The following is a 25975-nucleotide window of genomic DNA, read 5'->3' as shown; positions in this document are numbered from 1 at the left end:
CCAGGTCTCAGGTAGTATGCAAACCTTGCCAAATCCATGTCTTTCAGGAATTTTGTAGCTGCACTTGTTTCCCTGATCTCTTACAGTTGTCTTTCAACCAGATTCGTAGTTCCAATCATAATTTTGAATTAATTTGTGATGCTACCTTTATTATTTAATGGGACAGGACTTTCAGTTAAGAAGGCATCTTCAGTACCAAATTGGCTAAAGTTGCGAAATGTACCAGAAAATTTTCTGGACTTCTTTGCATAATTTACCTTTGTAGAGAGTAATATTCTGCCAATTTCTAGCTAAGGAAATTCGGGAACACTTAACAACTTGGGATGAAAGACGAGTCTTTCGAACCTTCTCGAGTATCTACTTAAGGTATCAAGGACAAATTGCGTAGTTGGATATTAAATTTCTTGCAGCGACGTATGAGCGAGGGATTTATACAGATTCTAAGGGATTAGCGTGTCAAGATTGAATTAGAAGATAGACTATAACCATCCAATTACTGAGTCGAATCCCAAAAGGAAAAGTGCAAGCGTAACCTTCTTTGTTAATCCAGAGTCAAAAACCTTGCCTAATTCTGTTATTTAAGAAATAAATAACATTCAATCTGTGTCCTCTTAACTGAATCTGGGAATGCCTCGGTGTTAATTTACTTCATTATCAATATTAGAAGCTTGCTTTGTAACAAAGTATACTGCAACAAATTTCAAAGAGTGTGATTTGCTAACAATCTTGCCTCTTACTATAAATGATAAAGAAGAAACCTTTTGAACTACCCTGGATCACAAAAGTTATCCTCATGCTTCTTGCATGACGTCTCACCAGATGGCCAAATAGTTTTGAAGAAGAATGATGGTCATAAAATTGGCTCTAAATCCAGCCAAGGAGGCATATCTGTGCAAGCAAGACAAGGACACTTGTGTAATATTCCCTTTGTTGCATCTCATGAATTAAAACCATTTGCAATGCAACTTTCAGTGAGCACCTAGCAAAACAATTAGCTTCTAGACATATAAGAAACATCAGGAATCTGTTTGTCGTTCAATAGAAACTTCTTTTAGGCTCTCAGGAGGAGATTTGACCGTTGGCAAATCCACAAGCATGTTTGGATGGGCAAAATACATGTGCAGTGACATCATACAGATGATGATACCCAGGAAAAGCTGCAGCAAGACCAGAATAATACGGACATCCACAGGTTAAATAAAATATAAACCACTCCATTATATAGGGAGAGGATCCTAAGAGTTGCACAGCTAGTGAGTCAATGGAAAGTCACCTGCAATGTAGGCTTGAAGCTAAAAAGGTATATAGACAAAACCGTTGTCAGCAACATTGCCATTGATGTGGAATATACCTGAAATAGCCAAGTGAAAGGTAGCCATTTAAGTTTTCTCACAGCATGCATCGAAATGGGCCAATGGCACAAAAAGTAATTTACCCAATTAATGTCATGCCTACAGCTCCACATCTTTGAATCATCACTCAGTTACATATATATGAAAAAATGGGATAATATATGTGAGGAAACTAATTTCAATTAAATTTTTAAAAGGAATAATTAGGAGAACATTCTAGTATTCCTTTTGTGGTAATTAAAGTTTTCTTGCTATCTGCATCACTGGTACACCAGGCACTGATGGACATGTTCATGTTGCCACATTTATGATACTCAACTCAACTCAACTCAACTAAGCCTTTATTCCAAAAATTTGAGGCCGGCTATATGGATTCTCTTTCTCCACTCTAAACGATTTTGAGTTAAATCCTCAGAAATGTGTAATACTTCTAGGTTATGTTGTACTACTCTCCTCCAAGTCAGTTTAGGCCTACCCCTTTTTTTCTTTCTATCTTCTAACCTAATGTGTTCTACTTGTCTAACTGGAGCTTCCGTATGTTTACGCTTCACATGATCAAACCACCTCCAAGTCAGTTGCCACATCAATGATGCAGACTAAAAAATATATGACAGGAAACCATAATACTTGGTCCAAATAGCTAGAATTTTACCTTCACAATGTTGTCAGCGTACTTCATTAACCATGAAACCAGTAAGCCAGTGGATCCTAGATTCAAAACCACCATCCATGTAATAATACTATAGCCATTGAGAAGGCGTTGCCACCAAGGCCCCTTCTCAAATCCACTTCTGAAGTCATCCAGGAGAAGCCGTGCCATATTGAATATCACACCGAATCTGAAAAGGAACAGAAATAAATAAAATCCCAGGTAAGAAGATGCTGGTACAACCAAGATTAAAACTGAATCACAACTTGAAGAAAGAGATTTTATCTTGCTGCAAGCACAAAATCAGGTATTTTGAGAACAGCAATAAGACTAGCAAATTTATATTACCAAGTCTTTTGAGAAACTGCAACAAGACTAGGAATTTTCCTATGTTCTCAATTGCCATTCTAAACAGCAAACAAAAATGGACAGGAATTGTAATAATCAAAATGGATAGTACATTAAAAAATGCTATGAGCAAGCCATTGAATGGAGAAAAAGGACCTACGTATACAATTGCACATTCTGCCAGTACAAGCTGTCATTGTTCTTCTTCATCAGAAACTCCGTATAGACACCAGCCAAAGCTGATAGACATGCAGACAGAATACCCAACAAATAGCCTTGGATTGGAGCTGAAAATAGAGAATTACAAGAAGCCTCTCCACAACCTTTAACCTGCAACAACAACAAAAGAACATTAATTCATTCGATCAAGGAAAGAAATATCAGAATTACATCAGGTACGTGCATAAAAGAAGTTCTTGGAATGAGCTTTTTCATTGAGTGTGTGACCCCGTGCGGGGGAGGGGGATGGGAGGTTGTTGTTGAATTTATTTGATACAAGTGATGGAGTATCACATGGACTTCAAAAATCTGGAATAATTGGTCAAAGTCATAAAGAAGAATCTTTACAAAACTGTAGTCAAAGGTAGATGGGTTGCAGGTTCCATGGGTGCATTGAACAAAAAACTCAATTAATGCGTACAGAAGAGCAATTTGTAGTTCCTTCTTTTTCACAATCCAAAGATTCTAATGTATTTAATAAAAGATTGTCAAAGATGAAACAGATATTCACATTCCCATCCCAAGATTCTGATGTATGAATTGTACATAAGAAAAACACATAAATAAAAACTTCTATAATTGTTTGTACTATGGATTCCAAAGTGATTAATGAAGTCATTTAGGGTAAGTTCTGAACTCTTACAGATTCCCACCAATTTGCATCTGCAGGCAAGCAAAATAGACATGCCACATGCATTTCTTATTTTATTGGGTTTAAAGGTTAGGTTAGCATGAATTCAATGATGGAAAATATTAACCTCAAAAGAGACTTCCAATACACAATAAAACTCCAAGAATTGAAACAAAAGCACAAGACATTCCTCATGCAGAATAGGAAGTTTAGAATTTTATTTAGGAATTTTAATTATTATAGAATTTGAAAATTTGAAGAGTTTTTATTGTTTAGAAATTTATTATTATTAGGTTTATTATTTCCTAATTTATCTTATTTAATATTTCTAATTAGAGATGAATTAGGATTTCTATTACTAATTTGATTAGTACTGTAAACTCTATAAAAAGAGCTAATTTTCTATTATTCTAAAGCTTTGACTATGATTATTATTGCGATTAAATAAAATTATTGAAAATAAGTTCTCTTTTCAAGGATTAGTCATTGATTTCTTAGTTCTTTCTTTTTGTTCTACATCAATTTTGGTATCAAAGCTTAAAATCGAGCCAAATTTCCATCCCTTTTCACAAAATTATCAGACTTCTCATTCAAGTCTTCCCATTCCTTTGATTGCCACCAGTGTTTTTGTCCGTCAAAATTTTTCTTTGTTGCCCACAGTTCAAAAAAAAAAAAAAAGAGTTGAAAACCAGAAAAATCTATCAACTCATCGTCAGCCGATCTATCTCTTCGCTTAAAAGCTGAATTTTGAGTTTTTTTTTTTTTTTTTTTTTTTTTTCCTTCAAGTAAGTTATGCTATTTTACTTCAAATGCCATGGAAACTTATATTGAGAGGCTAGAAGAGGAGATCAATTACTACAAAAATGTTCTCTCAAAAATTAATTATGACATTAGATTTCATAAGAATCAATTACTATCTCTGTCATTAGATAGATAATTATAGTTATAGATGTGATCGTGAAAAATGTTCTTTCTTACATGGTAAATATCAAGAAGTTAAACCGATTTTATTAGATAAAAAAAGGGAATATGAAGATTTACAATAATTCTCACAAGCTAAGGAAAAATAGTTGAAGAATACAAGAAAGAGCTTGTGATTTCAAGTGTAAAAAAATTGAAAGCACAGCTTGATAAATTATCAAAAGTATAAGTACAGGTTGATGAGTTATCAAAAATAGAGCTTAATAAGTTATCGGTAGCTGTGCAAGAACTTAAAGAAGAAATTCAAATTGTAAATCAAGGAAAGAAGTTCGGCGTTGAAGATGAACAAGAACAAAAATTCGATGAGCAGCTTGAAGATAAGAATGAGAAACAAAAAAAGCAACCTAGATAAACAAAGGTTGAAGAATATGAGATTGAAGAATCCAACGATGCAAGTCTTGAGCATTCACACGTTGAAGAGACTTTTCTAAAGCAAGAAATTGATAAAACTGCACAACCAAAGCTTGAGAAAGATATATTGGGGAATGAAGAAGATTCGAGGGAGACATCAATAAAAATTAAAGATTCTATTGAGTTAAAGGGCATTTCAACTGTTGTTCTAATTGATTTTATCTTCCCAGATGTTTCTAAGAATACAAAAGCAAGTGCAAACTTTTTCAAGTCATTCTTATTACTACTGTTCAAGGAGATCGTATTGTGTGTTCTCCTTACTTGGTTCTTGATCCTTCAACACTTTAGAACTTGAGGTCGAGTTTTCTCCAATAAAGAGAAAATAATGCAGTATAGGAAGTTAAAATTTTATTTAGGAATTTTAATTATTATAGAATTAGGAAATTTGTAGAGTTTTTACTGTTTAGGAATTTATTATTATTAGATCTATTATTTTCTAATTTATCTTATTTAGTATTCCTAATTAGAGTTGAATTAAAATTTCTATTCCTAATTTGATTAGGGTTGTAAGCTCTATAAATAGAGCTAATTTTCTATTATTCTAAAGCTTTGACCATGATTATTATTGAGATTAAATAAAATTATTGAGAATTAGTTCTCTTTTTAAGAATTGGTCCTTGATTTCTTGGTTCTTTCTTTTTGTTCTACATCAGTTCCCTTTGTTACCTGACTTGTAGTTGTTCCAACAGCTAATAGAACAATTGCCATCCACTGCAGATTAGACAACTTCCTCCTCAAAAATAACCTTAAGCATAAAAACAAATTATCAAACAATCAGTTTCAATTATAGTAAGCTTAATTCCAAAAGACATCCAAATTAGAAAATACAAGATAACAGGCAAGGAAATAAGTAATATCTGTGTAATACTAAGTGACCTGAAAAAGTTACAAAGTAGGCACCTGAATAATATGCCAGTGGTAACGATCTTTAAATTACCCATTATCTGATATGTAGATGTATCCACAAAAGTCAGTGTAGCAAACTGGACATTGTTATGAATTAGATATATCACTGACGGAATAGGATATAAGCGCACAGTTTTCCATTCTCTAGTCATCCTCACAGATGGTGATATCCGGTGCTCTCTCCAAAGAAATAAACCAGAAACTACTAGCTTTGGTTTGAATAAACAAAATGCAGGACAACATAAGAGACAATTAGCTGCTGTTATGTTCAAAGTTCTACTTAAGAATAAATTAAGTGAAAAATACCTTAAAAAATTCAGCAAGAAATGGTACAGTTGCATAGTCGAACAAATACCTTCCATTACTTTGAGATAGAGTTGTCAAAATTCCCTACCAATTAATACAAATAACGAGCAGATACATTAAGCTTCAGCAGATTTAGAAAACAAAACTACTCTTTTAATACAACTCCATGGCTATAATTTTCTGATAGCACTCAAAATGAACTATTAACGAGAGAATTTTTCATCAAAAAACACAATATTTAATCTTCAGATCAATTAACATAAAGACTGCTAAATTCGTGTCAAGGCCAGCCATTAACCCAACTTGCCGACACGCTTTTTGCTTCATTTTCGGCCTACACTTTCAGAAGGATGCAAGTTTCAATCAAAATATGGTATAGTGTTACTTTCAGAGATTTTCAATTATTTGAAAATGATAGCTTACATTTTTCATTTTCAAAATCAATAAAAAGGCATTGACTAATAGCGGTTTGCTCTCAAATCAAGCAATCAATAGCGAAATTGTTCGTAAATCCGAGATTTATAAAGCAAGATAGCGAAGAAAAGGAAGAATTTAGAGCGATCTAATTGTTGAATGGATGAATGCCGAGGTTACTGACCTGAGAACTAGTGAGAATGGTGAGAAGCACAGCAACCATGTACCACTGCATCCTGCTCTCCTCTTCTGGGGTTAGCTGTGTTCCCTGCTTTTCATTTTTTGTTCTCGTTTCCTCAGATGAATATGATCGCTAGTCCATTTCCCTTTTATTAAATTCTATTTTTTAAAAGGTGAATTCTTGGTTTTATTACGAAGCAAATTTTCCTATTAATTTTATAAGATTTTTATAAATGGATAATTTTTCGGTAAAATAGTTTATTATGCAAAAATTTATTAATTTAATAAAATTTTTTTTCTTATAAAAAATACATACAATTTTTTTAAAAATTTAATATATAATTTATATATGATAAATTTTATTAAAAAATTATAGAAACAAGTTTAAAGTTTATTAAATATTGTTTATTTTTTTTTAAATATTGCATGTATTTTTTATGAGAGAATTTTTTTAAATTAATAAATTTTTTTATAATTAATTATTTAAAAAAAATTATTTTATAGTTGAAAATTTAGGTTAAGTTAAATTATTTTATTTTTTTTATAATAAAATATTTTTATTTTACATAAAATCAAATAACTATAAAATGCACTTTTCAAAGAATAAATTATTATTAAGTCTCGTGTTTTATCAAAATTAATTACTTAATTTTCACTTTTTAAAAATTCAATAAAAACATTTATATATTTTGTAAAATCAAACACTTCAGCACTTTCAATATACTTTTGTCAAATAAAGCATTAAAAAACTTGTTTTAGCCTTAATCAAAGAGACATTTAAATAATTAAAATTATATGAATTAAATAATATAAATTATTAAAATTATAAAACTAAATAGTATAAATATTTAAAATTAAAATAAGTACATGTTTTTCATAAAAGGATTAAAAAAATTAAATTTTGCAAAATAAAATGATATTTTAATTAAAAATGACTTAGTGTTTTCTTAATCAGAAAAATAATTTTTGCCCTTAATATTAAACAAACCTCGCAGAATCTTTTCATCTCAGTTTTGATTTTAAATCGGTTTAAATTTTATTTAACTTAATTTGGTCAAATTTTAAATTAATATAGCAATTAAATTATTTTTCAATTTTTTTTAAAAAATTAATTTTAACTTTAAATTGAATGGAATGAAACCAATCAATTTCAATTCGATTAATAAGAAAAAAATAATTCAATTCAAGCTGGTTTCCGAGCCGAATCAGACCATGGCTAAGCCTAGCCGGTGGTACTCATCATAGACAGATTTCGATATCTTTCCTTAAGTTTCCATAAATCAGCCATTTGAACTTCGTGATCAATAGCATACAACAAGAACACAACGTGCACGATTTACAATATATATATATATATATATATATATATATATATATATATATATAGATTTTTTTCTCAAAAATTTTACAAAAGCTGGCTTTCCTACTTGTGGATACAACACAAATTCCTTCTCCTTCCCCCTCACCCAACCATCCCCCTCCTCTGAGCATACAATACGGAATTTGTTGAATTGGTCGAAGTGTTGACATTGCTTCAAAGCTTTCTTCTGAAAGGACTGCACGCCAATTCAACAATTGTTATCAGAAGCAAATGCATGTTTGACCTTGACATTCAGCAACAACATCTCTTTCAAGATTTTTTAAACTTTTATCCAGGATTGCCTTCATCCCAACGCCAATGCTAATATGGATCTCTTTCTTCTTTGTTTTATACTCACAAGCAGGCATTAAGAGCCCATTCCCTTAGTGAGAAATAATATTCTGGAGTTGTTACCCGCAGATCTTATTTCCTGCACCTCTAACTGGAGATAAGGAATCAGAATTTGTGACTAACTGAAAGTTTGTAATTCACCTCTCTGGAGTCCTACTATCTCACACAAAAAAATGTAGAATAGATGATAAGTTTCACCTTGCCAACTTCAGACTTTAAAGCAGGCCTCCAGATTTCTGGATTTTCCCGAGCTGGAAAAGAAGCAAGAAGAATCTGATTTCCTAATTGATTTAGGACGTTTCCCTTTACTTCAAACCATTTGCAACACTTTAATACACCCATTTGAATTAGCAGCAACAACCATGTCTGATTTCCCTCTCCAGCAGACACTAGAAACAAACTGCCCATTGCTATCATCCGTCTCCTTCCCAGAAATAGGATCAATTGAGCCAAACTTGTGTGAAGTGATTGGCATAGGTAGGGATCTATAGTAAGCATAAACCTGAAAGGAGACAAGATCACTTCAAAAAGTCAGTGATGATAATCCTACTTCTGCAAATATCTAAAAATTACATGTCTGAAGCAAAAAAATTCCTTTTCATCCTATCCTTTTTCCCCTTTCTGTGCAACTAATTTCCCAGCAAACTCACCAGCATTAGGAACCGAAAACATACCTCATTTGTTTCTGAACCACATGCCATATAACCATCAGCAACAGATAAACCCACGAAATTCTGAATAAGTAAGAAATACAAAATTAAAACCAACCCATGGAAATGAAAATAGGAAAATGAAAACATACAGAACAACAGCAATAAGAATTAGCAACTGTCTGTGAAATATAGCTAATGTAAAGGTTAAAACCTAGCATGCAAACACCAACCTTCTCATTAGTGTGTCCACTAAAGGTTAAACTGCAAGCATTGCTGGACAGGCCAGTAGAACTAGCTTTAGTGAGATCCCAAAGTTTTAAGGAGTTGTCAGTGGATGCAGTAACCAGAGTTTCAGGGTCCAAGAATTTTGCATAGCTCACTGCTTTGTCATGACCAGTCAATACACACCAGGGTGTTCTTAAATTCCGAAGATCATAGCAATAGGTTCTGCAATCTGCTGACCCAAATGCCAACAAATGAGTTGAATAAGAAGAGAACTGAACACAGCAGACATTTGCAATGCTCCTGATTGTGTCTAAACTATTTTTCTGCAGAAAAGCATGCAATGCATAAGCTTTTAAACAAATTATGGAAGAATATTAGAAACTTCATGCAATATCTAAAGCAAGAAGAGACAAAACATGGAAATATGACAAAGCTCATTTGGAACACTAATCATGATAAATTGTGGCCGTTAATTCCAGTGGGCACATGATGTGCTGCAGTACAGATCAAGAAGATAACGGAAATACTGGAACAAAAAATTAAATGTATATATATTCAATGTCCTTCATTATGAAACACTGTACACTATTCCTTTCAAAATGCTAAGAAAGAATGAACATGCCTCATTAATGCTCCAAAGCTTCACAGAACAATCATCACTTCCACTGGCTAATTTTGTTGGATATACTTGAGAAAAGTCAACAGACCAAGCCCTCCTTTCATGTTCATTATATTGAAAAATCCCTTGACCAGTGCTTGCATCCCATAACTGGAATCCATCCAAGTAAATCATGTCATGAGCAATGAAGCAAGTTGATAAATATGAGGAATATATCCTCTCCACAGAACATCTGAAATATACAGGGGAAAGCAGAAACAAGCAGCCTGTAACACATACATGTGTGGACATTTAAAGAGAGTGAGTGATTAACTAGCAGACAGTGACTAGATGAGAGAACATGAACCAGCACTACACACTTCAATAAGTCGACAAACCTCCAACACCAGATGTGAAATAAACACCCTAGAAAATTCCTGGAGTTAATCCAAATAGTTTTTTAGGTGCTATTTGAAAATAATTATCAAGGCTAACGGAGTTCTAGAAAAGGAAAAGATGGAAGACAATTATGGCAACCAAAAAGTGATTAAATCCAGATGAAATTTTTGTATGAATAATCCAAATTCAACAGAAAAGTTCCAAGCCATCCATCAACTTGATAAGCAAACTCAACCTATTTTAGTTCTACGGACAAATAGCATTTCATGTGAACTGATGATGAAAATTTTGCAGCAAGAAAAAAAATATAAAATTATGAGATTAGATCCACTATAGTCTATATATTTGTATTTTGAAATCTAATGCAGCAAACTCCATATCCATGCCATTAATTTGACAAGGTTGGAAACAGTAAAGACAGGCAATCTACACACACCTTTACAACACCATCATAGTCAGTTGAAGCCACATAATTCTTGATGTAGCTATTCCAGGAAATACAGCTAAGCCTTGATTTGTTCGACATTTCAATAACTGGATAGTGAATATCAACAGAATCATTTAAGAGTGCATTAAACTCAAATATCCTTATTTTCTTCGATACTCCAGCCGTGGCAAAGTAGTCGACATCCCGGTCAAAGCTCAAAGAGCAAATTACATTTGCAGAATTGTTAAAATCCCCAGTTCTTAGTAGCCCCCGTACTTCAAACTTACTATAACGGGCATACTTGCACAAACCATCAAAAAAAGCTCCAAGACGATCAATTGGATTCTTACTTTCTCCACCCTCCACTGCTATATGATAGTTCTCACGATTCCTTAATATTTCCCTATCTTGGTGTGTGGTAGCATCAGTTTCAAGGAGCTGGATTTTGGTTCTCATGGAAAAGTAGGCACTTTCAAGTTGGTTCATGTTGCTTGCCAACCTCATTTCATTTGTACTGCAAATAGGTGATAATTTAGTCCCCAAGGTATTCTTTGAACACTTCCTCCTCTCAACCTCTTCAATATCTGCTTTTACACACCTAATATCATCTGCTAACTTGGAGGCGTGCTTCTGCTTATGCTCTTCTAATTGAATAAGGAAATGCAATAACAGCTCTGATTCAGTATCATCTTGGTCAATGGAAGATGACAATTCTTTTGCAGATACCTCCTGCAATCCTTTAAGCACTTCAGATTGTAGGATTTCCCTGTCACACAAAACTTAATCACTTCAGGTTGTAGGATTTCCCTCTTACCCTAAACTTAATCTAACTTCATACATTGTAATCCTCCCTAGTAATTTAACATTATAGCCTAGCTAAAAGTGATGATTCTGAAGTCTTTGCATTAAAGACACATTCAACACTTTATAAATTAAAAAAGTGTAAGTACTACCTAGTTGTTGGTCGTGATGAAGGTTCAGGATGAAGTAACCAGAGGCAGAATCCAGCTTCCTTTGGATTTTCTGATAAAAAATGGGGAGGAAGTATTCTGAGACGCAGGTCTGACATTGCTGTAGCATGTTCTCTTTGCGAATTAAAGCGACCAAGCAACTGAAAGAATCAACTGCAAATTAATCAAATAGAATAGAAAGCTTATATTCAATTCCTGGGGCAAATTATTCTAACAGTCAATGAATTTTGAACCAATATTCATTGCGTTCACAAAGCATTAATTTGTTGCAATTTAGTCACTAAACTTTTATTTTGTTTCAACTATGATACTTTTACCTTATTATAGCGAGAAACCATCACAAAGTCAGAAACTTGATGTGGCATTTAATTTAAGCTGATTTTATAGAAAAAGAGAGAGAGAGAGAGAGAGAGAGAGAGAGAGAGAGAGAGAGAGAGAGAGAGAAATTATGGTTTCCTCAATTTGGTATTTGGTCTAGACCTCATTTTTAGTGTTATCATACAGTGACTTGTATGTCATGATAGATTTCCAGTGAATTCTTGCTGGAATCTCTGTAGCATCAGCTAAGAGTGCCCTAATTGCAACAAAATTAGAGTTCAGTAACCATATTAAAGTTGCATAACCAAAATTGAAAATTAGTGCAGTGTTCAATAATCATTACAACAATTTGCCCTCAATTCCACTTTAACCCAAAACAAAACGTAGGTTATGACAAACAATATTCAGAATAACGCATAGCTAATAGGTATGTAAGAAGGATGTTACCAATACTAGACTCAGATGAAAACATCAATTTCATCAATTACTAGTGCTGCTACCATGTGCATACCAAAGTTCTTTGAACATTTAACTTCTTATGAGTTACAAAATGAGTAGCATTACAAGAAGTGAGAGACCCAAAAACAAATGAATAATAAAAATAAAGTAACAAAAAAAAATATCCAAGATGGTTGGTCAAGTTACATTTTAGTGAATGCGCTCAGAGAATAAGTGCAGGACTAAAAATTTGTGAACTAAAGCCATAGTGTACACAAAATACAACATAATGCCTTATGAATGTAAAAGATAGAGTCTGCACGAGCAGATAAATCTCACCTCTTGCCTCAAAGTTTTAAAATTCAGCACAAACTTACAAGAATCATAGCTATATTTCTCAAAATATTATGCTTGTCAAACACATTGAGACATGAGAATCTGCACAATGCAAATTAAGGCATAATAATTTGCACCAGAGTGTAAATGTGGTCACTGATTTTCCTTTGGGCAGCAACACATAAAACTTTTCATAGTAACATTATCCTACCATAATTTAGAAGAAGCAAAATCATATAAGCCATTTGTACCTCAAACAGTAGAATACCCAGACTATATACATTTGATGATATTGTGCAGATTCCCTCACTCAGCTCCTCGGGACTTGCATACCACTTCTCTTCTGACCCATCAATGGATGTCGACTGCTGTTGAACTGTACTGGACAGGTGATGGCTGCTCTTGCTCTGAATTCCACATTCTACATTTGGATTATGTTCAGTGAGTTCCTTATGAGAATAGTGTGCACTGGAAACATTGATGTTACCATCATTAGCAGTTTCAGTTTTGAAGCCATATTGTGCAGTAAACTGAGGCCACTGCCTAATATGGTTTGTGTTCTCACTGAACTTTTGCTTCTTTGCAAATACACCAACAAAAGGTAACATTCCCTGCTCTGCTGGCCTTCTCCTAACTACATGATTCTCTGAACAAGGTATATCTTGATCCATAGCACTCCCTAGCATATCCCCTTGAGCAGCTAAACCAACATATTTTACATGATTTGATCGCAACAACTTGAAGAATGAAGGCCGTAAGCCACCCAAGGCAACACCTTGTGAGTGAGAATTATCCACTAGATCAACAATCTGTCTAAATATATGCAAGCACTCAACTTTATTCACTTTATGTCGTGCACACAACCAATGTCGCAAAGCAACTCCTTCATGATCAGAACCAGCAGGCCTTGGCCCAGCAATACCAAAGGAAGAATGCATTGCTGTTTTTGCACCTAAAGTCAGCAAAGAGTTAGAAGCTTCCAAATTACCAGTAGCAGCCTTTCCATTATTCTCATCTTTTGGCACAAATCTTGGACTTTCATGGTGTGGAGCTCTAAAAATGATCCCCTTACCCTTCAATGTATTTTTTATAAAAATTTCTGAGAATCCTGATTTTGTTAGAATCTTTGTCCGAATACCACCATGAGAGATCATATTGTGTGAATCCTCTTTATGTTCAACATTTGGTTGCTCCATCCCTTCATTGTAGCCATCGTTTGATGTTTTGTGGCCCAAAAACATAGGGGAAGATGCATACCTCACATGTTCCCTGCCACTTGACATTCCCTGAACATTGTCCCTGCATAAGGTATTGGTACGTGAGCTCCCAATTCCTGATTCACCTTCAGGATGATAAAAATGCTGCCACTGACTCTGCCTAGCTTGCATTCTTTCTCTGTTGTTCGATGTTCCAACTATAGCGAAGTTTGAATCATCATAATTTGTCACCATTAATTCTTCAACCATGTTCCCAACATCATGCATATAACAAGGGCTAGCACATGGCTGTTCACATGCATCTACAGGGTTTACCCTATTTAAATTATTGGAATCCAAAATATCTGCAAGTATGTGGAATGAGCTCTCAGCCTCGCAAGGTGTAACCATATCATGAGATTCCAATATGTTGGAGCTTTCAGGTGGTTTCAGGGAATATTCATTCTCTTTGTTATGAAGGTGTGCCCCCCCTGCCACATCAACTGGAGCCAGTTCCTCACCCAATCCTTCATCCATACCATCCAAATAGACTACTCCTTAATAAGTATCCATCTATAAGTATATAAACATAGAACTTGCTTCAGTAAAAAATTTCAGGATCTGTTTGTATTATCAATAGTTTTACTTTTACTGAGCTGAGAAGATTAAAGTAATAGTCTTAGTCATAATTCAAAATGGCAAAATTGAGATCAGAAGACAACCAATTCACTACGCTAAAAGTTCACAGCTTTAAATGCACATCATTGAGCAATAACAAGTGTACCAGATTAAACAATAAAACTTCACTTCCATACAAAGAAAGAGGAAAAGAAATAACCAAAATCTCAAACTAAACGGTCCAAAAAATTGAGATTATCAATTCTAAAACAACCATTAGTAAAAAAAAAAAAAAAAAAGCTCACAACTTCAACAAAATGAAAACCCAGAAAAATTATTAAAAAGAAACAGGTAAAGGTCTGCCTGACGGGTAAGAATCAGTTCATGAAAGAAATAAAACAAATTTAGCCAAATATTTGTTTCCTAAACAACCACATAAAAAAAAAAATATAGCCTTAAAAAAACTAAGAATACCTCAAAATTTCCATGTAACTTTTCTATTTCTTTCCCCCAATTTTCTTAGAAACCAGGAAGGAAATGCCGGAAAAACAATTAAACTAGTAATCCAAATAAAAAAAACGTAGCAAGACCAAAATTTGGCACCGAAAAGGAGGAACTAACCAGCAATCCCGTATAGTGATGAGAGAGAGTGAGATTCTCTCCAGCACCAAATGCGAAGGGTATAACAAGTATTTCGATGATCCTGAAAACCCTATAAAACCCTGAAACGAGAAGTTGGAGAGGGAGAGAAAATGGCACTTGCCTGAAATAGAAAAAAAAAAAAAAAATATATATATATATATATATATATATATATATATATATATATATATATATATATATATATATATATAAAAGCTATTGCTTCTCTCTCTCATCCAGTGTGAAGTCTCAAAGTCTCAACTATAAATTTTTTTTAGATAAAACATAAAGTTAAAAACTAGGTAAATAGATTTGTCAAAAACCGCAATTCAATCACACCGCCCCCGGTTTGAAAATAAAGCAATTTACAAATAACAGAAATCACAAAGTACAGATTTTCCATTACAACTCATTACCAAAAAGGCAAATTACCCAAAGCATTATAGAAATCGCAAATTACCACAATCGTTACAGGAGAAATCGCAAACACTTCTTTTGGGGAAACCATGGGAAATTCTACCGCAGCAGCAAAGACGGCACTGCAGCAAGAAACATCACCTCCACCGCTTATCTGGAAATTGAATCCTATGCAAATCACCTACGACGATGAGCTGCAGGATGATGGCTGATGAATTTGGAGGGTGTGGAGTGGGCAGCCAGAGCAGTGGCAGTGGAGGAGGAAGGGGGGGGGGGGTGGTTTTCCAGACGAAGCAGGGGGATGGGGGTTTCGGGCGGAAACAGGGAGTGTTGGGTGGTCCGCGTTGTAGCAGAGGGTGTGTATGTGGGGGCGGGGGACGTGGACGGAGGGAAGTCGCTAGAGCAGGGGGTGAAGGGGGGAGTTGGCGTGGAAGCAGAGGGAGTTGGGAGGGGAGGGGAGGGCGCAACATTTTAATGTTCTTAAATTTATGTTTAGTTATTTTGTAAGACGTTTGAGTTGAATACTAATTAATTATTTAGGAGGATTATTTAAAATTAATAATGTTTGATTTAAAAGTGTTTGAAAATAATTAAATTTATTAAAATAATAAAAAAAATATATTATAAAAAAATATTATTAAGTAATGTAATTGTTAAATTGATAATAATATTGAAATTTAAAAAAATTATTAGAATAATATATTTTTTTATTTAATTAAAATATAATTTAAAAATAAATAAGTGAGTTATAAATAGAAAGACTTTTAACTTTATCTTAAATAATTTTTTTAAATTAAATATTAATTTATTTATAATTTTTTATTTATAAATACATTTAATTACTTATAATCTAAATTAAATACTCTTTTAATAATTTTTAAATTTATATTTTATTTTTTTTAAAAGTTTTTCAATGTAACGATTATATACTCATTAAATTTAAAGTTAGCGATTAGTGATTAATTCAATTTCATCTATCTACCAATAAATTCAAAATGAATCTCAAAATATTAAAATGTGGATAATTTATTATAAGTAAAAATAATATTTTAAATAGTATATATTCAGATTTAAGATTTATTTAAATTTCAAATGTTTATATAAATAATTAATTAAATAAAATATATATTTTTAATGGTAATTAGAAGCTTTTATATTACATTTTAAATAAATTTATAAAATTATTAAATTTTAAAATATAATTATCAATAAAATATATTTTTATATAAATTATTAATTAAAAAATATAAAATAAATCGAGTTAATTTTTTTTATATTAATAATAGAGTATAAAATAGATTTAAATATTAAAAATATTAATTAAATTTAATTTTAGGTGAGTATTTTATGTATTGTCATTTTTATGTGCATAATAAAAACAAAGTGTGGAGTTAAAAAAAACTAAAGTGTATATTATTTAAAAATAGATATTTTTTTATAAAGATAATTTTTTTAAAATAAATTTTAATATAAAATTATATTAAATAAAAATCATATGAAATTTAATTAAATTTTGTATTTTAATTTATACCAAACTGAAACACAAGAATCCTAACTTAAAAAATAAAACCAAACCATGTGTAAATATAATCACGACAGCGTGGTAAAAACACCCATTGCCTTAGGATCTCAACCTCAGAAACCCTGATTAGACAAGAGGTTCTACTTCTAAAAGAGTTTCATCAGCAAGAGACGAGCGAACTTGCTCCACAAAATCGCTACCGCAGCTCCCATATATTATAAATATCCTTTTTCTTAATAATTTATTTATCTGGATACAGCTTCCCTTGTAAAGAGTTATTTGAGGGAGCCACATTCGTCTATGAATTGCTGCCAGTTTATGGGTGTATTCTGATTGGTAAGTGTTCAATTTACTCCTTCGTTCCTGGGTTTTGAATTTCGTTCTTCAATAATCAAGGTTTGCTTCGTTATATACTGCAATAAGTGTTTATCAATTATTTACCTCAAGAAGAAGGTATGATGTGAAAATTTTGAATTTTGATTCGAATTCATACAAGGTTCTTGACGGTTGGTGGGGTGAGAGAAAAGTTTGATTTGATTTCAGAAGACTAATCAGTGAATACAGAGACAGATTTGTAGAAACTAGAAAGGACTCTGTAATGTTGATTTATTTAAGTTATTATATTGAATGACGTAAATTCATACTAGTGCATGAAAATTGATTAAGATTTGAGTGTATTGCCTTTTTTTTTTTTTTTTTTTCTATAGCTCTTTTGCTACGGGCTCTTGATTGCGTTTTTCTCTGCATCGGGTTTTGTATAGTTAAAAGAGGCATATGAATGGCTTGGAGAGCAGCTCGGAAAAGGGTAAGATATAATTTTTCCTTTTTATTTGTTTTTACTACTTGTGTTTGTATTTTGAGGATTTCCGCCTAGCAGAATTTGAACCTTGAACATTATGAAATTAGAGTTTTTTTTTTTTTTTTGAACAGTTAATAGGGATGATATATGATTACGATTTTGACTTAATGGAAACCCCATTGCTCGAAAACATTTGGAAATAAAAGAGAAAAATTTATAATTTTAATGGGTGATTGTTGGTTTAAAAACGTAGCATATTTATCTTGTGAATTATGCAGGCAAATGCTGTGTAGAGGAGTTGAAACAAAGTTAGTAATTTTTTTCTTTAGTTTTTTAAAGTACAATTGCTGAACTTCTAGTTTTAGTTGACAGAGTTAATTTATGTATATGAATATTATGCTCTTTTTTTTCTTTTTCTGCTTGCTTCTTTCAGAGGCCAAGAAGGGATGCCAGACAACATTATTTTATTGTCTCTTCTACTTTAAACTAGGAACCAAACGCTTACCGATTGATATTGACATTCTTAATAAAACCACCTTGGTCACATTTTCTCATTCAGATTATATGTTTAACCTCTCTCTCTCTCTCTCTCTCTCTCTCTCTCTCTCTCACATTGCATATCTGAAGAATATTCATTTGACTATTTTGCAGTTTATTCATGGTGATATGGTTAGAGTTTGGACTTCACCATCTCTAGGGAAAGAAGTGGGGTTAACTTCTAAAAATAATCTTGAGTTTGCAGTGAAATCTGTTTCTACTTCAGCCAGAGGCATACCTGGTACACTGAAAATGCATGCATGTTTCTCATGCTTCTAATTTACATCCTTCTTTTGCAATTCAACTCATAAAAAATCTTTGTTCCCAACTGTATGGCTTTCTCATATTCATTTGCTTCTAAAAATTTGTGATGCAGAGTTTTCTTTCAGCTCATTTTTCAGGGGCCATCACATTTTCTCTACGAAAGAATCCTTTATACGGTATGTTTATATATTTCTTCTGGCATTAATTTATTTTTTATTTGTTCTAAGGAATGCTAGGTTTATTTACTGTCTCCATGTCTTTTTTTTCTCTTTTGAAAACTACACTTGGTAGTAGCTAAACTACAGGCAATGTATCAGTCTCACTTTTTCTTTTGTTATTGGTTTTTAAATCTTTTTTAGTTTGGCCTGGTTGACGTGACATCACCCTGTTTTGCAAAGAGTAATTTGATGTCATATTTGATATTCTATTATGTTTGCATGATGATTTCATGTAGTTAATACGTAGGGGTGTGCAAATGGTCGGTTCGGTTCCGAACCAAAACCGAACCGATAAAGTCGAAAACTGAAAATAAAAAATTTTAAAAACCGAACCGAATCGATTATTAAGAGAAAACCGAACCAAATCAATCCGATAAATATCGGTTCGGTTCTGTTTTAAACTGATCAAACCGAATTTTGTAAAATTTCATGTTTTCAACATTAAATCTCAATAACAAAAACATAAAAAAAAAAAAACTTAGAAATCAAAACTCAAAAATCTTGGGGTTTCCTTTATATATATTAGTAATTTTGGTTCGGTTCGGTTTTTTTTATTTTTTATGAAAATAACCGAACCGAACCGATTGAATTTTAAAACCGAACAGATTGAACCGAATTGACTCAGTTCGATTCGGTTTTTTGGTCTAAACCGAAATCTGCTCACCCCTAGTTAATAGGACGAGATACAGGTAAACTTGTGTAGGCTAGGTAGTAAAACTTGGTGGCGGCAAGGGTCTTGCCTAGGTTTAAAATTTCCTTAATTTGGCTTAGGATCAAACTTGTCACAATAAAAGAAATTATCGTTGAATGAACCAGATATCATAATAAATTATCATGTATCTTCCTCTTTCATTCTATTTTCCTTACAAGTTGTATTTCCTTCCCAATAATGTTTTCCCACTCTTTGTTTTATTCTATGTCCGTGCATACTTGTCAAGTGCAAGTGCACTTAGCTATTATTTGACATTGTAAAGTTCATGCTAGATGTTGTTAAGTGTGTTTTATTTTTGGGTGGCAACTTGACTTGTCAAAGTAAAATGGCAACCATGTTCACTGTTTGATGTTTGAGGCTATTCCAATTGGAGTTAATGGTGATATCAATAAAATGTAATGCTTTGGAAACCTGAATGTTTTGGATAAAATTTCTACTTGGATGTTTTGACCAAATAATGGTTTTGTTTATCTTGCTTAGGTGTTTTCATGCCACTCCAGAACTGTTGGCTAGAAGACGAAATAATGATCAGCCAGTTGGTTTAAAGATCCAAACTAAAGGAAAGTTTAAGAAAAAGGATAGAAAGCCACCTATTGAAGCTCCATATGTGGCTCCTAAACTGAAAAGAAATACCAAGTCTTTGCAAGATAAAACAGTGGACATATTTGAAGGCATGACCATTGTTGAGCTTGCAAAGCGCACTGGTGAGTCCATTGCTACTCTGCAAGATATTCTTGTTAATGTTGGGGAAAAGGCTGGTTCAGAATTTGATCCCCTCAGCATTGATGTTGCAGAGCTGGTTGGAATGGTATTTCCCTTTCTTAGTTGCAAGACTTATATAATGCTTTTCATCATACAAACTCAAAGATGACAGAAAATTGGAAAAATTCATTTTATATCCAGTTCTCAATTTTTTACCTGAAAGCAAATTTAAATAGTCACAATATGCTGCCAAAGGAATTAATCTGTTTTCCGTGGTATTTGATTATATGGTATTGTTGTTTGACAATTACTGCAGGCTGTTTGACAATGTATATTAATTATGACGCATGACTTTGTTGTAGTGTAAGGATTAGAAACAACAAATTTATGTTGGCTTTCAGATGCTAACCATAGACGTGGTCTCTCTAGGATTCCTGAGCTAGGTTTTAGGCCCCTGACTTTCTCTTTTTCTTTTGTCCCTTTCCCCCCAAGATCACCATGGTCACTTGTGTTTCAGCTGCTTTGAAAACTTAAAGGGGATTTCTTTATATTAAATATGCAGGAAGTTGGGATCAAAGTCAGGAGGCAACACTCCAACAAAGGTGCAGAAATTCTTCCACGTCCTCCTGTTGTGACTGTCATGGGACATGTTGACCATGGTAAAACTTCACTTTTAGATGCTTTGCGTCAAACATCAGTAGCAGCCAAGGAAGCTGGGGGGATAACTCAGCATCTGGGTGCTTTTGTTGTGGGCATGCCATCAGGGTCATCAATCACATTCCTTGATACTCCTGGTCATGCTGCTTTTAGTGCGATGCGAGCAAGAGGTGCAGCAGTGACAGATATAGTTGTGCTTGTTGTTGCTGCTGATGATGGGGTGATGCCTCAAACTCTTGAAGCCATGTCCCATGCTAAAGCAGCTAATGTACCAATTGTAGTTGCAATTAATAAATGTGACAAACCTGCAGCCAATCCTGAGAGAGTTAAAATCCAGCTTGCATCGGAGGGCTTGCAGCTGGAGGAGATGGGTGGGGATGTTCAAGTTGTTGAAGTGTCAGCTGTTAAAAATACTGGATTGGATGATTTGGAGGAGGCTTTACTTCTTCAGGCGGAGATTATGGACCTAAAAGCGCGTGTTGATGGCCCTGCTCAAGCTTATGTAGTAGAGGCTAGACTTGACAAAGGACGTGGTCCATTGGTTACTGCAATAGTGAAAGCAGGGACTTTGGTTTGTGGACAGCATGTGGTTGTGGGTTCTGAGTGGGGCAGAATAAGAGCTATTAGGGACATGGTAGGGAAGTTAACTGATAGGGCTAAACCAGCAATGCCGATTGAGATTGAGGGGCTTAAGGGGCTTCCTATGGCTGGTGATGATATTGTTGTTGTGGAATCTGAAGAGCGAGCTAGGATGCTTAGTGCAGGGAGGAAAAGGAAATTTGAGAAAGATAGACTTATGCAGATGATTGATGAAAGAACGGAAACCACAGAAGCATCAGATGACATGCCTGTGCCTGAGAGGATTGAAATGCCAATAATTGTAAAAGCAGATGTGCAGGGAACTGTCCAGGCTGTAACAGATGCACTAAAGACTTTAAATAGTCCCCAGGTAACCAAATGATACTGCCACGTGCCTGAATTAATGCTTAATATCATTGTTATCGCTCTCGTATGTGCTAATGCTTTAATGCAATGAATGGTGGAACATTTTGGTTAACAGTTATTTCTGTGGAATTTTATTCTTGTTCCTGAAAGGATTATTTCTTCCTCGCTTGGTGGTTATTACTTATCAGTCTTCTTATTGTTTGCTATTTCTTCAATTATTTATGCCCTTAGTATGGTCCCCAATTATGCTTAACATGTTTTTAAATTATGTTGCCAGGTTTTTGTGAATGTAGTCCATGTTGGTGTTGGGCCTATTTCTCAGTCTGATGTGGACTTGGCACAAGCCTGTGGTGCTTGTATAGTTGGATTCAATGTGAAGACTCCACCTAGCTCTGTTAGTTTGGCTGCAACTCAAGCCAGGATAAAGGTACTGGCATGTTATTAACCTTAAATCATTATAGGACTGATTTATTTATGTTTTTAACTATCCAGGAAACTTTAAAAAAAAAAAAAAATCAAAGTAATATTCATGAGCATGGGCTGTTGATTTGTTATTTGTATTGATTAATTCAATGGATGTAGATAATGCAACACCGTGTGATCTATCACCTTTTGGAGGAAGCTGGCAAATTAATAGTGGAAAAGGCCCCTGGAACTTTTGAGACCCAGGTAGCTGGGGAGGCTGAAGTGCTGAATATCTTTGAGCTCAAGGGGAGGAGCAAGTCTGTAGGAGCTGATGTGACGATTGCTGGCTGCAGGGTGATAGATGGCCATGTTACCAAATCAGCAATCATGAGGCTTCTAAGGAGTGGGGAAGTTGTGTTTGAAGGATCTTGCAAGTCTCTCAAGCGAGAGAAGCAGGATGTGGAAAAAGTAGGGAAAGGAAATGAATGTGGACTTGTGCTCTGTGATTGTGATGATTTCCAGATTGGGGATGTCATCCAATGCTTGGAGCAAGTAGTTAGGAAACCAAAGTTCATTTCATCTGAGAGTGGTGCTGTTCGAATTGAGTGCTGATAATGCTTTTTGTGAGTATAAATTCATAAAAAAAATTTTGATCATATAATGCTGCATTTTACTGCCCTGCATTTTGTCCACAAAAGCTGGGGCAGTTGCATTAGGCTTATGTATCTGCGATTCTTTACAAAGCGGCACTCTTAAGGGACTTGATGAAGATTGATGTAGATTTTTGTTGTACCTTCCTGTTGAACCAAAACTGCAGAGGAAAACTTCAGCCTTTCTACAGTATATGATTAATGCTTGGTTTTGAACACTGGGTTTGCCTTTCATAAGTTGTGTTAAAATTTCATTTGCTTGGGAATGATTGTCAAATGTGTAACTTTTGCAATTTAACAAGTTGAAAACTTTATGGGAAAGGACTTTGTACAGACTCAGGGAGAAATATCATCATAGTCGACCTATATAATTGGTTTTCATGACTTCAAATCACATTTTAGGATCATCCCACAAAAAAACAAATGTTTCTAGTGGGCCTGTGAGTGTGAGGTACAATACTTCTAAAATGTAATTTTCTTTTTCTTTCTTTATTTTCAGAAAGAAGAAAACTGGTTTTATGCTTATAAAAATCGGATTAAAAGTTATAGAATAAGTTAAAATCAAATTAAAAAAAAAATTTCAATAACTAAACCTAAATAAAATTAAAATTAAATTAGAATTATATGAAAATTGAAATCAAAACTTAATTTGAGATGAATTTTTCTCTTATTTGGAATGTGAACATTTATAATAATTTAATTTAATTAATTTTTTAATTAATTATTATATTTAAAATGAAAGAATTAAATTTTTTTAAATTAAAAATTTTTATATAAAAAATAAAAATAAAATATAATTTTATAAAAATTCAATTAAAGTTTTCTTTTTATAAAGAATTTATTTTAAAGAGGGCATTTACGACTTAATCCCGACACAATAATTTGGTTGAAAGTTGACCCAATTGGCCGAAGCGGCTGACAAGGATTGGATACCAAACTTGATTAATTAGGTCCTGACAAAATAATAATCACAAGTAGGATATCTGTGGTTGTTATTAACGCACGGGGATTTGCTGAATCAACACGTCAACAAATAAGAGGAAGGAGTTAGTAATTTTATTTTATTAATCCAACATCACCGAGAAATTCAGAGAAAATAGTATTGATAGCTTGAAGATGAGACAAATGATAAAATTGGGTCAAAAGAAAATATCTCAATGATTATGTAGTAAGTTTAGTCTAAATATTAAAATTTATTGATGTTTTGTTAGTATTAATTGATACAGAGACTATGTTTATTATTATATAAATTTTTAGACAACTATCAATAAATGAGTTGGAATAATTTATTCTTAAAAGTTGATTAATTAATTAATTAATTATGTTTCATAGATAAATGTAAATATCATACAAGATTTTTTTATGAATTCTTATCCATAGGCCATTATTAGGATGACCTTGTTGAAAGTATTGCTGTTGCTGATATTTACAAGAAACTCTAGAGGATGTGTTTAAGAGAAAATGAGATTTAAAATGAAAGTGTTAGAATCATTTTCACAACACCAAAATGAAAAGAATATATTCCAACTTTTTTCACTAGGGAATAAAAACTAGCAAAATTTTAAGAATAATATACTATTTTATTATTTTAAACTTTCAACTCATAAATTAATTTTTAAATTAAATTCAATGATAAAATTATAAATTTTCTGATGATAATGAGAATTTACGCATTTTCATATGATTCATATTTCTTTAAATTTAATTTAAAAGTACATTTTTGACAATAAAGTATTAAAAAAAACTATTTTATTAAATCATTAATCAAGGTGTCGTACTGGCGTTGAAGTTCGTGATAAAAAGATATTTTTTAAAAATATTATTTTAACTATTATTAAAATAATTTAAAATAATCTTTACCTTTTTTTTATAACAACGTTGAAATAATTAAAATCATTATTTTAAAATTTTTATAATTAAATTTTTTTAGCAAGATATTTTTAAAATAATATTTTTTTAAAGGTTTAAAATAATATTTTTATTAACAGCAATTTAATTAATTAATGCTCTTAAATTGTGCACGTTTCAATTGTGTTTTGTCTTTTTTATCTGACAATGCCTCAATCATCTTTAGAAAAAAAACAAAAATCGCCTCAATCATTTGCTGTCCAGCTAGTCGAAGAAAGAGTGTTGAAGTGCGCCTTTTTCCACGCAAAACACGACCGTTAAGCATGGCTCTTCAAGTGTCTTTTAGCACTCTCAATGATTTGAACACTTGAAGTTTTTTCTTCAATCTTTCCCTGCTTGGTAAAGAAAAAAAGAATGCTAAGAGCACTAAACATAATTTGCATATTTCACATAAAATTTAAAAACACATAATTATATTGTTAAGTTCTTTTTCTAAGAGTATTGAAAGCTATCCTGTAACGTAATTAAATTTTCACTTTATACTTTTCATTTTCTCTCTAACAATCGTAAATTCAAGATTTTAATATCAAAATACTATTCTGATTAGGTCTCAAAAATGAAAAAGCTATTCATCTCTATGTCATTTTTACACTCCTGATCTCAAGTTTAATTTCTTGCCCAAATACTCCAAATAGCCTATATACAGACCATGCCTCCAGCCTCAACAAGCTGTTGTTTCACATATTATTTCATATTGGTATCACTGTTGGTTGCGTCGGTGTTGAAGGGGCTGAATGTGTATGAGTTGGTGAGGGACATGAGAAGTGAAAGTGGTAGTGAGCTAGATTAAAGAAGAAGTTAGGTTGTGAAGGTTGGCCAAGGGTGCTATTTGGTTTTGACACAAGTTGGTGAGTGTGGTGAGTGCTGAGGGAGCTAGGTGAGGTTTTAAATGTGTAGGGTTAGGGAAGAGGAGAAGCTAGGTGTAGTTGGAAAGGGAGAGGCAGTGAGGAGGAAGAGAATAAGGGAGAAGAGAGAGAGAAGGGGGAGAGAGATTAACTTATAATATTTTTTTTAATTAATTAACTTTTAGTATCAAATTTATAAAATATAATTTTTTAATAAAATAAATGTCATGTCAATAAGAAAATTACTGAAAAATAAATTATTACCGGTCATTGAAAGTTTTATGTTAATAAAATTAAAGATAAAATAATTTTTTGTTATAAATGAACGATAAGATATTTTATTATTATAAATCCGTCAGGTGTTATCAGTGTAATTTATCTTTTTATTTTTTTGAAAATATATGATTTTTTTTTTATTGAAAAGGAAAATATATGATTGTTGGATGACGTCATGGGCGCGGGGCA

At 32.9% G+C, this 25975-nt stretch overlaps 3 protein-coding genes across 8 annotated transcripts; 1 reads left to right on the top strand and 2 right to left on the bottom strand.

The window, feature by feature from the left end:
• Positions 1–616: 616 nt before the first annotated feature.
• On the bottom strand, positions 617–6559 carry LOC110656289 (CMP-sialic acid transporter 1). Its single transcript, XM_021812959.2, has 8 exons — positions 6402–6559; positions 5804–5887; positions 5492–5706; positions 5258–5336; positions 2510–2679; positions 2005–2191; positions 1274–1351; positions 617–1157 (listed from the first exon to the last, which is right to left on the bottom strand). The coding sequence occupies exons 1-8, from the start codon at positions 6450–6452 to the stop codon at positions 1017–1019; spliced, it is 1005 nt and encodes a 334-aa protein (XP_021668651.2). The 5' UTR covers positions 6453–6559; the 3' UTR covers positions 617–1016.
• A 1098-nt stretch (positions 6560–7657) lies between these two features.
• Positions 7658–15787, bottom strand: LOC110656287 (protein SPA1-RELATED 2). Of its 3 annotated transcripts, XM_021812958.2 has the most exons (9): positions 15390–15785; positions 14909–15050; positions 12725–14242; positions 11364–11521; positions 10420–11176; positions 9609–9755; positions 8992–9309; positions 8783–8842; positions 7658–8610 (listed from the first exon to the last, which is right to left on the bottom strand). In XM_021812958.2, the coding sequence occupies exons 3-9, from the start codon at positions 14204–14206 to the stop codon at positions 8419–8421; spliced, it is 3114 nt and encodes a 1037-aa protein (XP_021668650.2). In that variant the 5' UTR covers positions 14207–14242; positions 14909–15050; positions 15390–15785; the 3' UTR covers positions 7658–8418. The 3 variants fall into 3 exon arrangements, with proteins under 3 accessions (XP_021668650.2, XP_057994854.1, XP_057994853.1); XM_058138871.1 differs by lacking the exons at positions 7658–8610; positions 8783–8842; positions 8992–9309 and having other exon boundaries at positions 9324–9755; positions 14909–15009; positions 15390–15787; XM_058138870.1 differs by lacking the exons at positions 7658–8610; positions 8783–8842; positions 8992–9309; positions 14909–15050 and having other exon boundaries at positions 9325–9755; positions 15390–15787.
• Positions 15788–16938: 1151 nt separating this feature from the next.
• Positions 16939–22975, top strand: LOC110656286 (uncharacterized). Of its 4 annotated transcripts, none has more exons than XM_021812956.2 (9): positions 16939–17204; positions 17365–17463; positions 17630–17673; positions 18319–18445; positions 18581–18644; positions 19879–20206; positions 20663–21706; positions 21980–22129; positions 22285–22975. In XM_021812956.2, the coding sequence occupies exons 3-9, from the start codon at positions 17647–17649 to the stop codon at positions 22717–22719; spliced, it is 2175 nt and encodes a 724-aa protein (XP_021668648.2). In that variant the 5' UTR covers positions 16939–17204; positions 17365–17463; positions 17630–17646; the 3' UTR covers positions 22720–22975. The 4 variants fall into 4 exon arrangements, with proteins under 4 accessions (XP_021668648.2, XP_021668647.2, XP_021668645.2 ...); XM_021812953.2 differs by having other exon boundaries at positions 16940–17204; positions 17576–17673; XM_021812955.2 differs by lacking the exon at positions 17365–17463.
• The last annotated feature ends 3000 nt before the right edge of the window (positions 22976–25975 follow it).

Source organism: Hevea brasiliensis, chromosome 16 (genome assembly GCF_030052815.1).
Source record: "Hevea brasiliensis isolate MT/VB/25A 57/8 chromosome 16, ASM3005281v1, whole genome shotgun sequence".
NCBI classification, from domain to species: domain Eukaryota; kingdom Viridiplantae; phylum Streptophyta; class Magnoliopsida; order Malpighiales; family Euphorbiaceae; genus Hevea; species Hevea brasiliensis.
This window is presented reverse-complemented; position numbering and strand designations above follow the sequence as displayed.

Excerpts from the sequence above, each read along its gene's own strand:
- LOC110656289 (XM_021812959.2), bottom strand. The coding sequence starts at position 6,452 with ATGCAGTGGTACATGGTTGCTGTGCTTCTCACCATTCTCACTAGTTCT. Across the intron at positions 5,337-5,491 it reads ACCACTGGCATATTATTCAG|GTTATTTTTGAGGAGGAAGT; the intron begins GTGCCTACTTTG and ends TTTATGCTTAAG. Across the intron at positions 1,158-1,273 it reads GCTTCAAGCCTACATTGCAG|CTTTTCCTGGGTATCATCAT; the intron begins GTGACTTTCCAT and ends GTCTTGCTGCAG.
- LOC110656287 (XM_021812958.2), bottom strand. The coding sequence starts at position 14,206 with ATGGATGAAGGATTGGGTGAGGAACTGGCTCCAGTTGATGTGGCAGGG. Across the intron at positions 11,177-11,363 it reads TCATCACGACCAACAACTAG|GGAAATCCTACAATCTGAAG; the intron begins GTAGTACTTACA and ends TTTGTGTGACAG. Across the intron at positions 9,310-9,608 it reads AGCTTTGGAGCATTAATGAG|AAAAATAGTTTAGACACAAT; the intron begins GCATGTTCATTC and ends GCTTTTCTGCAG.
- LOC110656286 (XM_021812955.2), top strand. The coding sequence starts at position 17,647 with ATGGCTTGGAGAGCAGCTCGGAAAAGG. Across the intron at positions 21,707-21,979 it reads AGACTTTAAATAGTCCCCAG|GTTTTTGTGAATGTAGTCCA; the intron begins GTAACCAAATGA and ends TTATGTTGCCAG. Across the intron at positions 22,130-22,284 it reads CAACTCAAGCCAGGATAAAG|ATAATGCAACACCGTGTGAT; the intron begins GTACTGGCATGT and ends CAATGGATGTAG.